This window comes from Natrix helvetica (genome assembly GCF_964273705.1).
Source record: "Natrix helvetica genome assembly, chromosome: 1".
Lineage (NCBI taxonomy): Eukaryota > Metazoa > Chordata > Lepidosauria > Squamata > Natricidae > Natrix > Natrix helvetica.
In genome coordinates, this window is record NC_138548.1 from 25,221,310 (window position 1) to 25,239,278 (window position 17,969).

Below are 17,969 nucleotides of genomic sequence, written 5' to 3' on the forward strand. Positions count from 1 at the left end.
TTTTTTTTTATAAGAAGCTTGTTATTATTATTTCTTGAGAATTTAAGCTTTTATTGTTATTCTTTGAGAATTTAAGCTTTTATTGGTAATGTTTTGAAGTTTAGTTAAGATATTAAAAGTGAAAGGGAGAGCTATTATACTTCGAAATCTTTTTTAAAATCTTCTTTTGTTTAAATTAAAGTGGGACTCCAGATAAGCTGCAGATTGCTGAATAAATTATTGTAAAATATCATGAAAGACAGGACAATCCTACACTTTCTACGGCTAATTCCAAACCATTGAGAAATTAGCATTAGCATTTCATTTTCATCTTTACCAGAAAAGCAAATCCACAATCAACAAATTTAATTCATTCAATTGAATTAGAAATTGAAACTTGAAATTCACTCATTGAATATTTCTGCACATTAAAAAAGTCTTGTTTGTGGCCTCATATGCTGTTTCACCTCATACAGCCTTCTTGGGAGTTGTAGGGATCTGCTTTTGGAGAATGCAAATTTCCTAATGCATGAGCGCCATGGTGTGAGGTAGAGCTAGCAACCTGTATCTCCAAATAGAGAAGAAAGTAAAATTGTGGAGAATCTTGCAAAAATCCTTAAAGCTGTGCAGTTTTATGCACCCCTATTGTTCCATTCCATTCCATGGAACTCTATCCCAGTGAAAGGTATCTGGCAATACAGCTCTTGATCCTTTTTCCCCAGAGAAAAAGCATACAAAACAAACATAATTCTTTGTACATGGAGGGTATAATCATTAATAGATGATCACTGCAAACTGGTGGAGCGAGTACAGCAGTGCCTGTATTTTTTGTGTCGCATGAGAAAACCTTCCTTACCACTTTCTACAGAGGGATGATCAAGAGCATCCTGTCATATTGCAGTATTGTCTGGTTTGGAAATATTACTGCTTCAGACAGGAAGGCAATGCAGAGAGTGGTGAGGATGGCAGAAAAGATCATTGGTAGTTCACTTTCTTCTATCCAGGACATGGCACATAAGCGATGCTTGAGCAGAATCCACAGGATTGTCTGGGATGCTATGCTACACAACCTGTTCATGTCTTGTTTTCCTTGTTATATTCTGGGAGGAAGCTTTGTGGTATCCAAAGCAGAACATTTATTTGGTCAGTTTTGTTCCATATAGCATCAACATGTGTGTGTGTGTGTGAGAGAGAGAGAGGGGGGGGAGGGGGGGAGGGAGGGAGAAGAGATCTTACCTCACAATCAGAAGGCTGTGAGTTCAATCCAAAGTAGAGACATATATTTCTCTCTCTGGGCACAAAGAGAATATATATCTGCTGAACAAAACTCCGGATTGGTGACAGGGAGGGCATCTGGCCAGTAAACACTCTGCTAGCTCCATTCAGTTACCCAGACTCCACCCCACAAGGGATTATGGGGTCATTAAAAGAAGGTGTGTGTGTGGTGTGTGTGTGTAGCAGGTATATATTTATGTATGTATATATCATGTATGTATGTGTGTTATGTAAGTGTTTGGATAGAAATATACTTTCTCTTGAGAGTAGGCAACATTTTTAATGTGGGCCGGTGTTCTCACAGTACAAAAAAAATTACAATAAAAGTTATCTTATATCTCTCAAGCTTAACATTTTGCGCAAGACTTCGGAGATGCTTGCAGTCACGGAGCAAGAGAAATCCTTTCCTATAAACAGATCAAGCTGCTATCATTTAGCACACATCCTCTTATTTTTCTGGTTTCGATCAGTAGGGAAGGTAGAAAGGGAGGGGGGAAGCTGATTTTTCCCCCTCAAATATGTCTGCAATTAGAGACATCTTGAACACATCACAGGGCAAACTATCTTTCATAAAATGCTCAGCAGGTGTTAACAGGAAAAAGCGTCTAATTAACACCTTGATTCTGGAAGATATTGCAGCAATAAAGCCACCTTTGAAATCAAGAAGGGTTGCAATGTGAAGTGGAAGAAAATGAAATCACACTCTGCCTACCGTTTGTCATGCAGCTCCCTAGGCCGTCACGGCGGGGACTTGACTTAAAGACCTGGCAGGTACTGAAGAAGAGTCTGATTTTCTGCCACTTTTTGGAACTGCCACTTCACTGTGCAATGTCACAAAAGTCGTCCGGGAAAGCTGTGGGGAGGGGGAAGTCTCTCTCCTTCAAAGAGCCTACTATAAATTAGGCTTTGGAAAAGTTAAAAGAAAAAAGACTTCATCATCTTATATATTTGAGAAAGTAAGTGGCTGTCAGGACCTGCCTCTCCTCCTTTCTGAAGAAACTATAGGCTCTTGAATCGTGGTATTTCAAAAGGAACCTTTTATTGAGAAGAAGTACCGTATTTTTCAGAGTATAAGGCGCACCAAGATTTTGAAGAGGTAAATTTTTAAAAAAGTTTTGCCCTCCCCGGCCCCCAGGAGCACTCTGCAGGCCTCCCAAACCCTCTGCACGCCCCGTTTGTTTTTTTGTGAAAAGGGGGGCATGCAGACAGTTTGAGAGGCTTGTAAAGTGTTCCTTGGGTCCATGGAGGGCAAAAATGTGATGGGGTGGGGAGAGTGGGAGGCGAAAAACAGGCTCGTTTTTCGCGAAAACAGGCCCAGGGTTGGTTTTTGTTTTGTTTTTTGCAAAAAAAGGGGTGTGCGAAGGGTGTGGGAGGCTTGTAGAGCGCTCCTGGGGGCTGGGGAGGGCAAAGACAGCCCTTTGTGAAAACCGGGACCATTTTTCACTTGTTTTTGCCCTCCCCAGCCCCCAGGAGCACTCTACAGGCCTCCCACACCCTCTGCACCTCTATTTTTGTGAAAAACAAGATGTGCGGTATGGGGTTTCGGAAGGCCAAAAATGCTGTATTTAGTGTATAAGGCACACTCAGATTTTCACCCTCTTTTTTTGGGGGGGGGAAGGTTTGTCTTATACTCCAAAAAATACGGTAATAGTAAGACAGGAGAAACATATTCTAATTTCCCTCCCAAATTATACAGTTAGAAATAGGGCTTTTGAATCCCAGTTTAGCCAATCGACAGGTGTGAAGATGTTTATTGTAAAGGCCATCTTGAGAAACAGCTAAGGAACCGTTCCCAGCATCATCTTCTGCTTTCAGCAAACTGAAGCAATCCACATGGCCCTCCCTGCTTATTACATTTCAAAGAAGGTGGGGATACTGCAGGGCCCTTAGACGCCTGGAAAAAGGTTATAAAAATACAGCTTATCCCCATGCTTCCCCCTCTCTCCATTTGAATGGCAGTATTATTATGGAATATTGGAACTGACACAGAATTCTGGGATCAAACAGAAAAGGTTTATTGCACAAGATTCAGTCGCTACACAAGAAAGCAGGAGACTGAATCCCGAAGGATTCTAATGCAGTTACTTTTGTACATACTTGTGACATTTCATGATTGGTTACATTTTCTGACAGCCCACAGCCTCCCTCCCTGTTGCTATGCAGGTCACAGGCAAATCTATCTACGTTTCCTGCCTAAGCTTCCTGTCTTCAAGTCTGCGGTTTGGCTATGTGTTATTTCCTTTTGATTAAGCTTCCTCTTGCAAACCCTTAATCTCCTCACTAAAGTTTCCTCTTACAAAACTCTTAACATGCTCCATTATCACATAAGTCACATATATTACGATTCCTATTATCCCATATTATTCCATTCCATCTTAGTATCACTTTAGGGATTTGACAGTGTTGTCCCTTTTTGGGAGCAGACGAATAGTGGCTCAGCTTTCTTCCACCTAGCATTTATTCCATTCTTTAGGTAGTAGTTCACTTCCAGCAGGTCCTATGACCACATGATTGTTTTTTTTTTTAAAAAAATGGCTACATACTAATGCAATAATAGAGATTGATAAGGGTCCTACAAGCTCTTAAACAGAGATAACACCTACCTGCCACTTTGATCTGAAAACAGACCACAATTAATTCTGGCCTTTGTGATATGCTAAGCAAGTTATCTAATCACATTGACTCATAACCAGATGACACAGACAAATTCTGTTTGGCCCACACTCAATTTGACTTGCTGACACATTTCAGACCTTGAAATGAAGGTTGCATATTTTAATGGGCTCATCAACGGAATTTTAATTAACTGCTGATGCTATGTGATGATTTGATGAAGATGTGACTACAGATGGAAATTAGTAAAGATGTGACAATAAACAACTCAATGCAAATATATTAATTCCATTATGCCCGACACATGGATTAACTCTCTGAAAAAGGGACTCCAGAAGAGAACATTCTTGATTCCTAACTGCTAAGCCACTTTTAATGCTAGATTTCTCTGCCAAGAATGTGCAAAGTCAACTTGGTTGTGGCTGATGGAAAGTCTGAGGTTGAGCATTCTCAAGAATGAAAGCCTTTCTGGGTTTATGATACCCCAATAAGAGAGAAACCACCTTTTGTATAGTCCACCATATCAGAATGTGGAGTCCTTGGTGCGCTCTGAACTTGGTTGTTTTCCTGCAGACATGTTATTACCCAACTAAGTAACATCATCATTGTTATCCCCTGGAATAAATGGGGAACTCATCAAATTTGCAGATGACACCAAGCTGGCAGGAATAGCCAACACTCCAGAAGAATGGCTTAAGATACAGAAGGATCTTGACAAACTTGAACATTGGGCACTATCTAACAAAATGAAATTCAATGGTGAAAAGAGTAAGGTTCTACATTTAGGCAACAAAAACGGAATGCACAGGTGCAGTATAGATGATACCTTGCTCAGTAGTAGTAACTGTGAAAGGGATCTTGGAGTCCTAGTGGACAACCATTTAAATATGAGCCAGCAGTGTGCAGCAGCTGCCAAAAAAGCCAACACAGTTCTAGGCTGCATCAACAGAGGGATAGAATCAAGATCACATGAAGTGTTAATACCACTTTATAATGCCTTGGTAAGGCCACACTTGGAATACTGCATTCAGTTCTGGTCGCCACGATGTAAAAAAGATGTGGAGACTCTAGAAAGAGTGCAGAGAAGAGCAACAAAGATGATTAGGGGACTGGAGACTAAAACATATGAAGAACGGTTGCAGGAACTAGGTATGTCTAGCTTAAGAGAAAGAAGGACTAGGGGAGACATGATAGCAGTGTTCCAATATCTCAGGGGTTGCCACAAAGAAGAGGGAGTCAAACTATTCTCCAAGGCACCTGAGGGTAGAACAAGAAGAAATGGATGGAAACTAATCAAGGAGAGAAGCAACTTAGAACTGAGGAGAAACTTCCTGACAGTTAGAACAATTAATCAGTGGAACAGAAGTTGCCTCCAGAAGTTGTGAATGCCCCAACACAGGAAGTCTTTAAGAAGATGTTGGATAGCCATCTGTCTGAAACGGTATAGGGTTTCCTGCCTAGGCAGGGGGTTGGACTAGAAGGCCTCCAAGGTCTCTTCCAACTCTACTATTGTATTGTATTGTATCTAGTTGAGTAACAAAACATCTGCAAGAAAACAACCAAGCTCAGAGAGTACCAATGACCTTACAGTTCAACCTGAGCTACAAATATCCCCTTCTACTCATACTGGAATGTATTTATTCTTCCAATTTCTCTCTCCCTAATATTTAGATGCAGACAAAAAAGAGCCTTAGCTGGTAGTACTTGCCATGTGGCTTTCCCTGCCTCTCTGATATTTGAGTTTCACATCTGGAACACAACATCATGGAAATCTGAATAAAGAATAGGGGAAAGCTTCCAGTTTGGATTGTCACCTTATGAGGACAGATCACTTTCTCCATAACTGGAACTGTCTAGCCATTGTTATGGACCTCATTTCGCTCAGGGATAATGGAATTTCGGCTTAAGTAAAAGTTGTATATTGCTTCAGATCATCTAACCACTGCATTTCAATTTAATTCATTAACCAACCCAAAACCTCTCACTGAAAATCATAACAATCCCAGTTGTTATGGCACTGGATAATATTAACCAAAGGCAATGATTTCTGGATAAATGAACCATCAATATCATTTGATGCTTAGAGCACATCACTAGCTTCAGTGAATCTCACAGATTCACAGTGGCTATTCTGCCCTGCAGCTGTCTGTTGAAGAAAATGCTGCTTCTGACAAGAACACACTAGTTCATTTTTTTTGCTATGTGGATTGATTAAAAGACCAAACAATTTGCTTCTCCTTTTCAACAAGCCCCATTAAGAGAGATATCATTAGCAGCAAGAAGCACACATTGAAGTATTGCAAATTTCCTGCCATTTCATACCAGATATCAAGGAACCCAAAATCCTGCTGCGCTCTTTGAGATCTGAGCTTGCCTTGAGAGCCAAGGTAAGCCAACTTCCCATCATGGATATGTCAGTTCATTCAAAAGCTGCTTATCTTCATGAGTGCTGTTTGATAATGCCTTGTAAGCTTTGCCTGGGGGCCTATTTTTCAAACACAAGCTTCAGTTAACATGTAGAATGTCCCACCATAATAGAAAAAGGAACTCACAGGTACCACACAAAGAAATCAAAGTATTCATGTTGCTCCTTAGATATGGAATGATTCATTTACCATGTACACTCGCTCTGGCCGATAAAGTAGATTCAAAAGGCAGCCAAATGCAAACTTTATAATCCAGTTAATTACAACAGAACAGCTCCTCTTGAGTTTCTGCCTAACAAACCACACAGTCTTCTCATCCCAAAACGGCATTTTATACATCCAGTTTGCCTTTTGTTTATCTAGCTCTAGGCTGACTAAAGAAACACAAAACTTTATGGATGAGGCAAAGGACCATTTAATCCAGTCTACTGGATTAAACCTACTGGTCACACCTCCTGCCTACCTAGCAGTTTGAAATAATGCAAGTGTGAGTAAATAAATAGGTACCACGTTGGTGGGAAGGTAAGAGTATTCCATGCACTTTGATGTATAGTCATGCTTGCCACATGACCACGGCAATGTCTTCAGATACAACTAGAAAAGAGAAAGATGTACCTCTTCTGGGTCACATAGTAGGCAATCAGATGCATCTGGAAAGCTCAAAAACATGGACCCTTCTACCCTTAAAGGTAAAGGTTCCCCTCACACATGCTAGTCATTCCCAACTCTAGGGGGCAGTGCTCATCTCCATTACAAAGCAGAAAAGTCAGTGCTGTCCGAAGACGTCTCTGTGGTCATGTGGCCAGCATGACTAAACGCCGAAGGTGCATAGAGCACTGTTACCTTCCCACCAAAGGTGGTCGCTGTTTTTCTACTTGCATTTTTACATGCTTTCGAACTGCTAGGTTGACAGAAGTTGGGACAAGTAACAGGAGCTCACTCCGTTATGCAACCCTAGGGATTCAAACCACTGAACTGCCGACTTTTCTGATCGACAAGCTCAGTGTCTTAGCCACTGAGCCACCACATCCCTTTTTTCTACCCTTACTTCCCCACAATTGGCCTTTACAGTATACATTATAGGAGCATCCTGGAATCATCAAAATCCTGAGATGGGTTTAATTTGATTTTTTATATCACATTAAATCATGATTTGCTTCATTGTTGTTTATGAATCAGCAACAGTTGGTTGAGTTCACATAATATGGTAGTTTCTAAACTGTTATTCAGAAACTAGAATGAATGACTGTGTTGGCAAACCATGCTAAGCTGAGGCCCAAGAAACCACATTATATCCAATTGCAATTAGGAAAGCCAGTCACATACTTCATATCCTAAGAACCTGATATATTAGGAGATAAAAAGGATTTAATATGGACTAGCTAAAAGTGGGATATGTGTAGGGAAAACAGCTACTTGCTAAAAGAAACAAGGCTATAAAGAAACCTGTGCTTTGCTCTGTGTCCTAAGCTGCTTTGGTGTACTGTATTTTTCCTTAAAATGGTTCTTTAGATATGTATATGGACTGCAGTTATTAGATTTTCTTTGGAGATGTTGGTAAGGATTCCTGAATTGGTGGTCTTAAGAAAGCTGGAGAGCACTATCCTGTTTCCCTGAAAATAAGACCTCCCTGGATAATAAGCCCAATCAGGCTTTTGAGCGCATGTGCTAAGATAAGCCCTCCCCGAAAATAAGACCTCCCCGGAAATATTGCAACACTACAGCAGCCATGCCGTGACCACGCTCACCGCCTCCTGCACCGCAAAAATAATAAGACCTCCCCGAAAATAAGGCCAAGCCCTTATTTCAGGGGTCAAAAGAAAATAACACCCTGTCTTATTTTCAGGGAAACATGGTAGTTGGGGGATCATTGTATTTGAACAACCTAATAAGACATTAAATAAATTAGTCTAGTCTTCCCTATACTTTTCCAGCTTCCAATTAGTCAGGTACATACTAAGATTTTAAAGATTGCAGTATCATTGGCAAATGAATGTTGCATCACACAAGCAGTCTTGTGGAAGATTTAGCTTTTTCATTCAAGCAATCTGTCAAATAAAGGGTGGGTAATGGGTTTTGACAAAACCTAGGGTGGTTTCATTTGTTTCTGTGCAAACTTCACCATTGACTGGAAGCTAGAAGAAGAAAAAGAGAGTCAACACAGATCTCTGTTGATAAACTAAACTCATTTGGATGCCACTTTAAGAAATAATTTTAATGCATTATGCCCCTTTTTAACTGGGAGTAAAAGCAGGCAAATGTTTGGGCTACCATAAGGGGCATGATCATTGTAAACTACTTATTGCTCAGAGTAATCCTAATTCCATACAATATTCTTCTATTGCCTTTTGTGCCCCAAACTATTTTTTTGTCTTTCTTGGATAAAATAGCACATTTCAAAAGAACTGAGATAAGAATGTCTGTGTCCCTACTTAGGATCCAAATATTTTCTTGTAAATAAGTATTATGCTTGACACTGACATTTCAAAATACAAGGTTGCCTCTAATTTTTGCCTGCCTTGAAACTAGAAACTAATTATGGATTTAGCAACCATACAAAGAGATGTAACTTATTATCCTCCATTCTTAACCAAACAATAGGAAGATATCCAATGCAGGAATAGTAATGAAATCTGTCTATTGAGGCCAAACAATTTCTAATACAAAATCTTCATTTGGGCATCCTTCCACGTACATCTTAATATCTCTTGGGATGCTACCCACCCCTGCACCATCAGGACATTCAAAATATACTGGGTGCCAAAGAGAATTTTTTTCTTACAGACTTCAGTTGAAAGTTTCTAAATAGCAGGCTTTGTAAGCAGTTGGCACTGTATTTGTGCCTTGCCTGTTGCATCTCCATATTCACTGAACAAGGGAAATACCTTTTGTTCCTCACCTCTGTTCTGCATCCTAGCAAGTGAGAATTGATTTTACAGATGAGTGAGCCATCTCTTCTACGCCACAGCAAAAAATACTTCTGTCTAACGGCCATCTAGACTGAAAGCCTCCATGAAAAATAAGTGACAGAAGCAGAGTAATATTGGTTAGCGAGAAAATGGTCCTTTGGAAAAGCACCTGAAGTTCTCACCTGCCGGATCCCCAGATGGTAGGTGAGGATGCGGTCCACAGCATCAGGATTCATCTGGGTCCATTCTAGGCTGTAGGCATACACACGGGCTCTGTTCTGCCACAATGGATTGTAAGTGTCGTAGTAGAATTCTGGAGCATATGCTTTGCCTACAGGTAACAAATTGGATGTAGAAGTGTAAGTCAAGAAGGGGAAGTACAGAGAACAACAGCAAACTTTTTTTTCAAGTTATGTGTTGAATAACTGCCAATAGTCTCCCCAGCTGTTCTTACTTTGCCTTTGCCTGAATATCTGAAGCTGATTCTTCATTTCAATATTCAATAAAAACAAATTAAATATTCACAAAACAATATTCTGTTGCCAATTTTCCTTATGCAACAATGTAGAAAGTCCTGAGATGGGAGGAGGCCAACCACTTACCAAGCCTATCTTCTGTATCACATGTTGTTCAACCAGATATATTTAGGAATCTCATAACACATCAGTAGAGAATAACCTTCTTTTCCCATTGCTGCTTCCGAGCAGGTGATATTTGTCAGCCCTCCCAGACAAAACAGAACAGGAGACAGGACTAGATGAACTAGATGAGAGCTTGAAAAGAATTGCATGGATGAGAATCCTCAAGGGGAAAACAACTCAAGAAGCTTGGGAAATTTTGAAAAATGAGATTGCAAAAGCTCAGTCTAGCACAATACCAATGAAGAAGAAAAATAACAGCTCCCAAAAGAAACCAGCATGGCTGCATAAAGAACTCTCTGACAAATTGAAAGACAAAAAAGTTAAGTATAAAAAGTAGAAAGAGGGGGACATAACTAAGGCAGAATATCAGCAAATAACCCGAGCATGTAAAGATGAAGTAAAGAAAGCTAAGGCTCACAATGAAGAAAGGCTTGCCACAAAAGTAAAAGATAACAAAAAACCTTCTTCCAACATGTTAAAAACAAGAAAAAGGTTAAAGAAACAATTGGTCCATTGCTGGGAGAAAGTGGCAAGAAGGTGACAAGCAACAGGGAGAAAGCAGAACTATTTAACTTATTTTTTGCATCTGTCTTTACACAAAGGGATAAAACAGTCCAACCTATCAAAAACAGCACCACAAAAATCAGATTAGGAACACAGATTGAAATAGGGAAGAAAATGGTAAGTGAGCAACTGTCTACCCTAGATGAGTTCAAATCACCAGGACCGGATGGATTACACCCCAGGGTTCTGAAGGAATTGGCAGATGAGATCTCAGAACCACTGAACTATATCTTTCAGAGATCCTGGAGCACCAGGGAACTGCCAGAGGACTGGAAAACAGTTCCCATCTTCAAAAAAGGGGAAAAAACAGATCCAGGAAACTACAGACCTATCAGCCTGACCTCAATACCAGGAAAGATTCTGGAAAAGATAATCAAGCAAAGAATTAGCGAACACCTAGAAGCAAACAAAGTGATAGCCAAAAACCAACATCGGTTTGTTAAAAACAGATCATGCTAGACTAATCTTATTGCATTCTTTGACCAAGTGACAAAATTAGTAGACTAGAGGAATGCCATCGATATAGTTTACTTGGACTTCAGTAAGGCATTTGATAAGATAGACCATAACCTACTACTAGATAAAGTAGAAGAATGTGGGTTGGACAGCATCACCACCAGATGGATTCGTAACTGGCTGACCAACCGCACTCAACGTGTAGTCCTCAATGGAACTGCATCTACATGGAGGGAAGTATGCAGTGGAGCACCCCGAGGCTCTGTTTTAGGCTCAGTACTCTTCAACATCTTCATCAATGATTTGGATGAGGGAATAAATGGGGAACTCATCATATTTGCAGATGACACCAAGCTGGCAGGAACAGCCAACACTCCAGAAGACAGGCTTAAGATACACAAGGATCTTGACAAACTTGAACATTGGGCACTATCTAATAAAATGAAATTCAATGGTGAAAAGAGTAAGGTTCTACATTTAGGCAATAAAAACTAAATGCACAGGTACAGTATAGGTGGTACCTTGCTCAACAGTAGTAACTGTGAAAGGGATCTTGGAGTCCTAGTGGACAACCATTTAAATATGAGCCAGCAATGTGCAGCAGCTGCCAAAAAAGCCATTACAGTTCTAGGCTGCATCAACAGAGGGATAGAATCAAGATCACATGAAGTGTTAATACCACTTTATAATGCCTTGGTAAGACCACACTTGGAATACTGCATTCAGTTTTGGTTGCCACAATGTAGAAAAGATGTGGAGACTCTAGAAAGAGTGCAAAGAAGAGCAACAAAGATGATTAGGGGACTGGAAAATAAAACATATGAAGAACGGTTGCAGGAACTGGGTATGTCTAGTTTAATGAAAAGAAGGACTATGGGAGACATGATAGCAGTGTTCCAATATATCAGGGGTTGCCACAAAGAAGAGGGAGTCAAACTATTCTCCAGGGCACCTGAGCGTAGAACAAGAAGCAATGGGTGGAAACTAATCAAGGAGAGAAGCAACTTAGAACTGAGGAGAAATTTCCTGACAGTTAGAACAAATAATCAGTGGAACAGCTTGCCTCCAGAAGTTGTGAATGCCCCAACACTGGAAGTCTTTAAGAAGATGTTGGATAGCCATTTGTCTGAAATGGTATAGGGTTTCCTGCCTAGGCAGGGGTTGGACTATAAGACCTCCAAGTCCCTTCCAACTCTGCTATTGTATTATTGTAATTCCACTTTATGGTAAGACTACACTAACATAATCTTGCAAGTTTGAAAGGACAAACGTCCTGCTGCCACTTTTAAATTTTTTATTCATTAGGGTAACTCCTTCTTAAGTTTGTTTCTCTGGCTGTTAAGCCAGAGGCCTCCAATCTTTTGGGCAACAGGGATGTTTTCCCACGCTGCCTGCATCCCACACATGCCGAGTTGGGGCTTCGCTCATTTGAGTGGCCCAGTTTCTGGCACACTGCAGACCACTGTTTGTCCGCAGCCCAGGATTTGAGGACCTCTGTGTTAAGCCACAAGGCACTCCTGCCTCTCTTTTCCAATTGTTTCCTAAGCAGCATCTCTTTCTCTCATTCTCCAAGGTCACTCACACATTACATCATATTTTAATGTACACAGCCTGCAACTCAGGAGGTAGCAAACAGGCATTAAAAGTAGTAGCTATGGATAGTTTGATCTTTGAATTTGTCCAGTTCTTTTCAAATACCTTCTAAATCTTGCTAAACCTTACCTTAGCAAATTCCAGTCTATTGGTTTGTGGGCAGCAAATCCACGGTAGCCCCAAGTTAGATCAGACCGTATGCAAAGTATACCAGGAGTTGGTCAATCAATAACCTGTTTTCTTAAATTCAGGGATGGTGCTAAACAAATGACTTCATAAAATAATATTTTGACAAGATGGCAAGAAAACCCAGGATATGAGATAGAAGATAAGTGGCTGGAAAATGTGGTAACAATGGGCAAGTGAAAAGGAAATAGGTGGAAGGGGCATAGACTTGAAGGGCAATGGGAAGATTCCTTACCAAAACAATATAGCTTAAACTCAGTCCAAGAGACGAAGTTGAGAAAATGTCTTAGATAGGCCCTCTCTAATTTACACAAAGGGGGAAAAGGGAAAAACATGCAGATTTGTAAAACCCAATAACGGTACCTGTTGTAATGAAACTAATTTTAAACCCATTTAGATTAATTTTTTAATCTACCCTACAGAGCTGACAATTTGGGCTGATAGTCAAGGCAGCTGTCATGATGAGAGAAAAGGAATGTAAAAGATGGAAGAAGAAAGAAGGATGGAGGAATATATAAGAAAGTGTTATTGGACAATCACATCTATTAATGCCAAAATTCAGTGGCAACATTGAGAAGGTTCTAGAGGTTGCAACTAAGCCCTTTATTATTTTTGCGTATAATTTTATTAAAAAATGTTTCAAAAGATATGAAAAGTCCGACGTGCAAAAAAAGGAAAAAGAAAATAGGAAAGAAAAAAGATAGAAAGAAATAGCTTCTGATCTTCTTTACAGCCATTATAAGTATTGTGGGGCCTCGGTGCTCTCTCAACTTGATGGTTTTCTTGCAGATATTTCATTACCAAACTAGGTGACATCATAAGTACAGTTACAAGTCAAATTATAAATTTACCTCTTGCTCTGAAGAAGCTTCTTGGATGAGAAGTGAAACATCTCCAAAGAAAAACCAGAAAGTCCAGTTGCCTTTTGAAAAAAAGCACTTTTGGGACAACCATGACCTGAATGACTAAGAATCTCCATAGACACTCTTGCTCTATGGCAGGGGTGTCCAAACTTGAGAACTTTAAGACTTGTAGACTTCAACTCCCAGAATTCCCCAGCCAGCATAGCTGGGAGTTGAAGTCCACAAGTCTTAAAGTTCCCAAGTTTGGACACCCCTGCTCTATGGCTACAACATAACTCTCTCTTTTGTCTATATTTTGTTGAGTCCTCAAAATCATAAATCATGCATTCATTTTTTTTCTGCTTCACACAAAAAGACTACAAGAGGTTTCCAGTCAGCAATAAATGTAGAAGGCCATGAGTCATGAGTCTTTGCCAAGTTTTACACTACGTTAATTGCTGTGGACTAGCACAACTTTGTTTATGCAATCAGTACAAATTAACAACGATAGATTACAGCCACATATTGGATGGGCCATTTGGTGAAGAAAATTTGTGAATTTAAAGAGGATTGGGAATGCATTTCCAAACTTTTACAGAGACATTCTCTCTATATTGATTGATTGCTCTGGTAGGCCTATTGACTGAAAAAAAAAAAGCTAAGCATGTTACCAGTCAATCTGAAATGGTTGCTTCACTATACAGCCTTGCTCGCAACCAGACAATAGTAATGGGAGGGGGGGAGGGAAGACATTGGAATGTAAGGCAGGCCTGGGAGGGAAATGTGGAATGCAAGTGAGCCAACTGTCCCAAAGGTGCTTTTTCAGGAGGCAACTGAACTTCAAGACATTTCGGATGAGAAGCGAAATATCTTCAAAAGAAAAAGAAAAAAAAACAAGTCCAGTTGCCTCCTGAAAAAGCACCTTGGGGACAACCATGATCTGGAAGACTGAGAATCTCTACAGACCTTTAGCTATACAATTTGGTATGAACAACTTTTGAATGGTGCGGGAGTAGGAATGGATTTCCAAAGGAAAAATTGCAGACTACAGGAACCAGGAACACTACTCAGGTGACCCTGAGGACAGAGATAAACCTCCAAGTTCTTCAAAGACCCTCTAAAAGGATGTAAATGACCAGCTGTCTTCAAGGAATATAAATCCTTCCATTCCCCACTATCCTGTCAGAGTTGAAGAAGTGTCTTGGATGAGAAGTGAAACATCTTCAAAAGAAAAAAAACAAGAAAGTCCGGTTGCCTCCTGAAAAAGCACCTTTGGGACAACCATGATTTGGATGACTGAGAACCTCTACAGATTTCAACTGAGCTGACTGGAAGTCTGAGATGGACCCAACACTTGAGGTCATCAGCTTGGAACATCCGAGGCAGACAGACTGTTCCCAAAACAAAGTGAGTTTAAATGACTGGTGGACATTGGACAATAGGAAATCCAGGAGGAGAAAGAGGAAATTTTCCTATGCTGTTTGTGTGTGAAATCGTTAGAACTGGCTTTTCTACTTCTATACCCATATGAAATCTTCAGTAAAGTTGTGCTCTTGGTAAAAGAATGTCCAAGGAGTTTCTTTTGCTGCTGAATTTCAGGAAAGATAAATGGCTCCATGAAATAGCAAGAGCACTTAGACTTATGTACCACTTCACAGCCCTCTCTCAGTGGTTTACAGAGATAAAATATTGCCCCCAACAATCTGGGTCTTCATGAAACTAGTTGATATCAGTTATATGGGTGGATCTCTAAGCTACATACGTATGTATGCATGTATGTATTAGTGGTGGGTTCTGGATCCTGTTCCAACCGGTACGGTTAGAACGGGCTCGTCGGCATCCACATGGACGCACACATATGTGTCTTAACGCCTCCACGGCACTCCAGCTGCTCAGCGGAATGTCACGCAGGCACTGTATGTGCCATGTACATGTGCAGAAGCCCCGAAGACCAGTAAGGAGCTTGAGCGGGCGAGTGGGCTCTCCAGAGCACCGTACTGGAACAGTATCCGGTGCTCCAGACAAGCTCTGGTACGCCCATACCGGGGCATACGACCTGCAACCCACGACTGGTATGTATGTATGTATGTATGTATGTATGTATGTATGTATGTGTATATGTATATGTATATGCATATGCATATGCATATGGACGTGATAACTTTTTTCTATCAGGAAACTCTGACCCTGATGTGAAAATATCATGGTCATGCTTGGCCTTGAATGGAGACCTGCATGGCCATTTGTCAGCATAGGCAGGAGAACTTCAATTGCTATTTCCTTCAGAAGATATCTTATCTCTCTCTGGCATCTCATATTGATGATGAATGTGCAGTCTCCACAGGGCAAGGGAGAAAAAGCATCACATTGCTCAAGTAACAAAGCTGTTACCTAAACTGTCAGGAGAATCAATAGGGAACAAAGTTGGTGTTGTGTTCAACAGAGTAATGCAAATGAATGTGAGGTGGGGGAGAGAGAAACCTACATTTCTAAAAGAACCACGAAACTTGAAAGTGTTATACTCAACTAGGCAACCCCATGTTCCTTTAGATATTTTCTTACTTAATCAGAGAAGCAGAATGATCACAGGTGGGCAAAAAAAGCAGTGGGAGTCGGAGCGACTTCCAGCTTTTCTTCCCAAAAGGTTTTATTGTTTTTTATTTTTCCATAACCACTCCTTCATTGTTAATCTTACAGTGTGTCATCTGGGTACAAACTTTGTGTCATCATATTTAACAGGTACATCATTTTAGATCTATTTTTATCTTACCTTTACCTTTACATTGCCTTTAAATTCAAATCCTCCCCTATAATTCTATGTTCTTTTCCAAATTATTCAATTTTCTGTTTCTTTTTGTCTATATTTGTTTTCTATCCAGTGATAAAAAGATATCTTAGAATACTCTGATTCTTCCTTCCCTTTAATTGCCAACGTTAATCTGTTCATTTCTGCACAGTCTAATATTTTTTTAATTACCTTTCCCTCTGAGGGATTTTTTCCCATTTTCCAATTTTGTGCAAATACAATTCTATCTGCAGTTATTATATGGAGTGACTTCCAACTTCTTGCTGGCTTCCACACTGAGTTTCCTTGTGGGAAACTGACAGCATTTAAAATCCTTACCCTCCCACATATGCATAAGGCCTAGGACAATAACAGTGAAGTCTCTTGAGTCCATTAGCAGTAACTGTGAAAGGGATCTTGGAGTCCTAGTGGACAACCATTTAAATATGAGCCAGCAGTGTGCAGCAGCTGCCAGAAAAGCCAACACAGTTCTAGGCTGCATCAACAGAGGGATAGAATCAAGATCACGTGAAGTGTTAATACCACTTTATAATGCCTTGGTAAGGCCGCACTTGGAATACTGCATTCAGTTTCGGTTGCCACGATTTAAAAAAGATGTGGAGACTCTAGAAAGACTGCAGAGAAGAGCAACAAAGATAATTAGGGGAGTATGTTTTAACATATGAGGAACGGTTGCAGGAATTGGGTATGTCTAGTTTAATGAAAAGAAGGACCAGGGGAGACATGATAGCAGTGTTCCAATATCTCAGGGGTTGCCACAAAGAAGAGGGAGCCAAACTATTCTCCAAAGCACCTGAGGGTAGAACAAGAAGCAATGGGCGGAAACTAATCAAGGAGAGAAGCAACTTAGAACTGAGGAGAAATTTCCTGAATATTAGAACAATTAATCAGTGGAACAGCTTGCCTCCAGAAGTTGTGAATGCTTCAACACTGGAAGTTTTTAATATTGGATAACCATTTGTCTGAGGTGATGTAGGGTTTCCTGCCTGAGCAGGGGGTTGGACTAGAAGACCTCCAAGGTCCCTTCCAACTCTGTTATTCTATTCTCTTCTATTCAATAGATGTTGGTGAGAAGTCTACTTGAAATGGTGATTCACATGTCCCTACCTTACAAACCTTTCATTTTATTTCTTCCTACCTCAGATAGTGATAATCTCAACATGTATCTGTGATTGAAAACACATAATATCTGCATGCTAACTTTCCTAAACTTCTGGTTAGGTGGTTCACTGCTCTTGTACCTCACTACAGAGAGATATGAAGCTGGAGGACAGAAAAAGTTACCTTTAATGATGTACCGGAATGTTTTACTTTTAGGTTATTTTAGTTTAGTTGGCTTTCCACAGCATTTCATTTCCTCTGTCCAATTCTTGATCTATCTCTCCTATTTATCTGTATCTCCTATTTCGTAATTCATATTTTTTTTCTATTTGCATTTCTTTTCATTGTCTATGCTGTTCTGCAAATATATAAAGAAGAGGGGGGAATGGAGAAAAAAGAGTTTCCTCAATCTCCTTATTTAACCTATGAGTAAAACTTTAGTCACTTGAAGCTGGACTCTCATTTATTATAGTGTGAACTCTCTCCCAGAGCTCACGGAATTCTTTTTCCCCACTTGTAAAATCTCTTTGGTACATAGATGGGAACTTAAAAAAAAAGTTTAATAGATGTTATGAGTG

General features: G+C 40.2%; 1 protein-coding gene across 1 annotated transcript in view; it reads right to left on the minus strand.

Moving 5' to 3' along the window:
• MDGA2 (MAM domain containing glycosylphosphatidylinositol anchor 2) overlaps nt 1–17,969 on the minus strand; it is a 624,733-nt gene that overhangs the window by 92,941 nt on the left and 513,823 nt on the right. Inside the window, exon 10 of the mRNA XM_081938341.1 lies at nt 9,385–9,533. Coding sequence (XP_081794467.1) covers nt 9,385–9,533 — 149 coding nt within the window. The remainder of the gene's footprint in view (nt 1–9,384; nt 9,534–17,969) is intronic.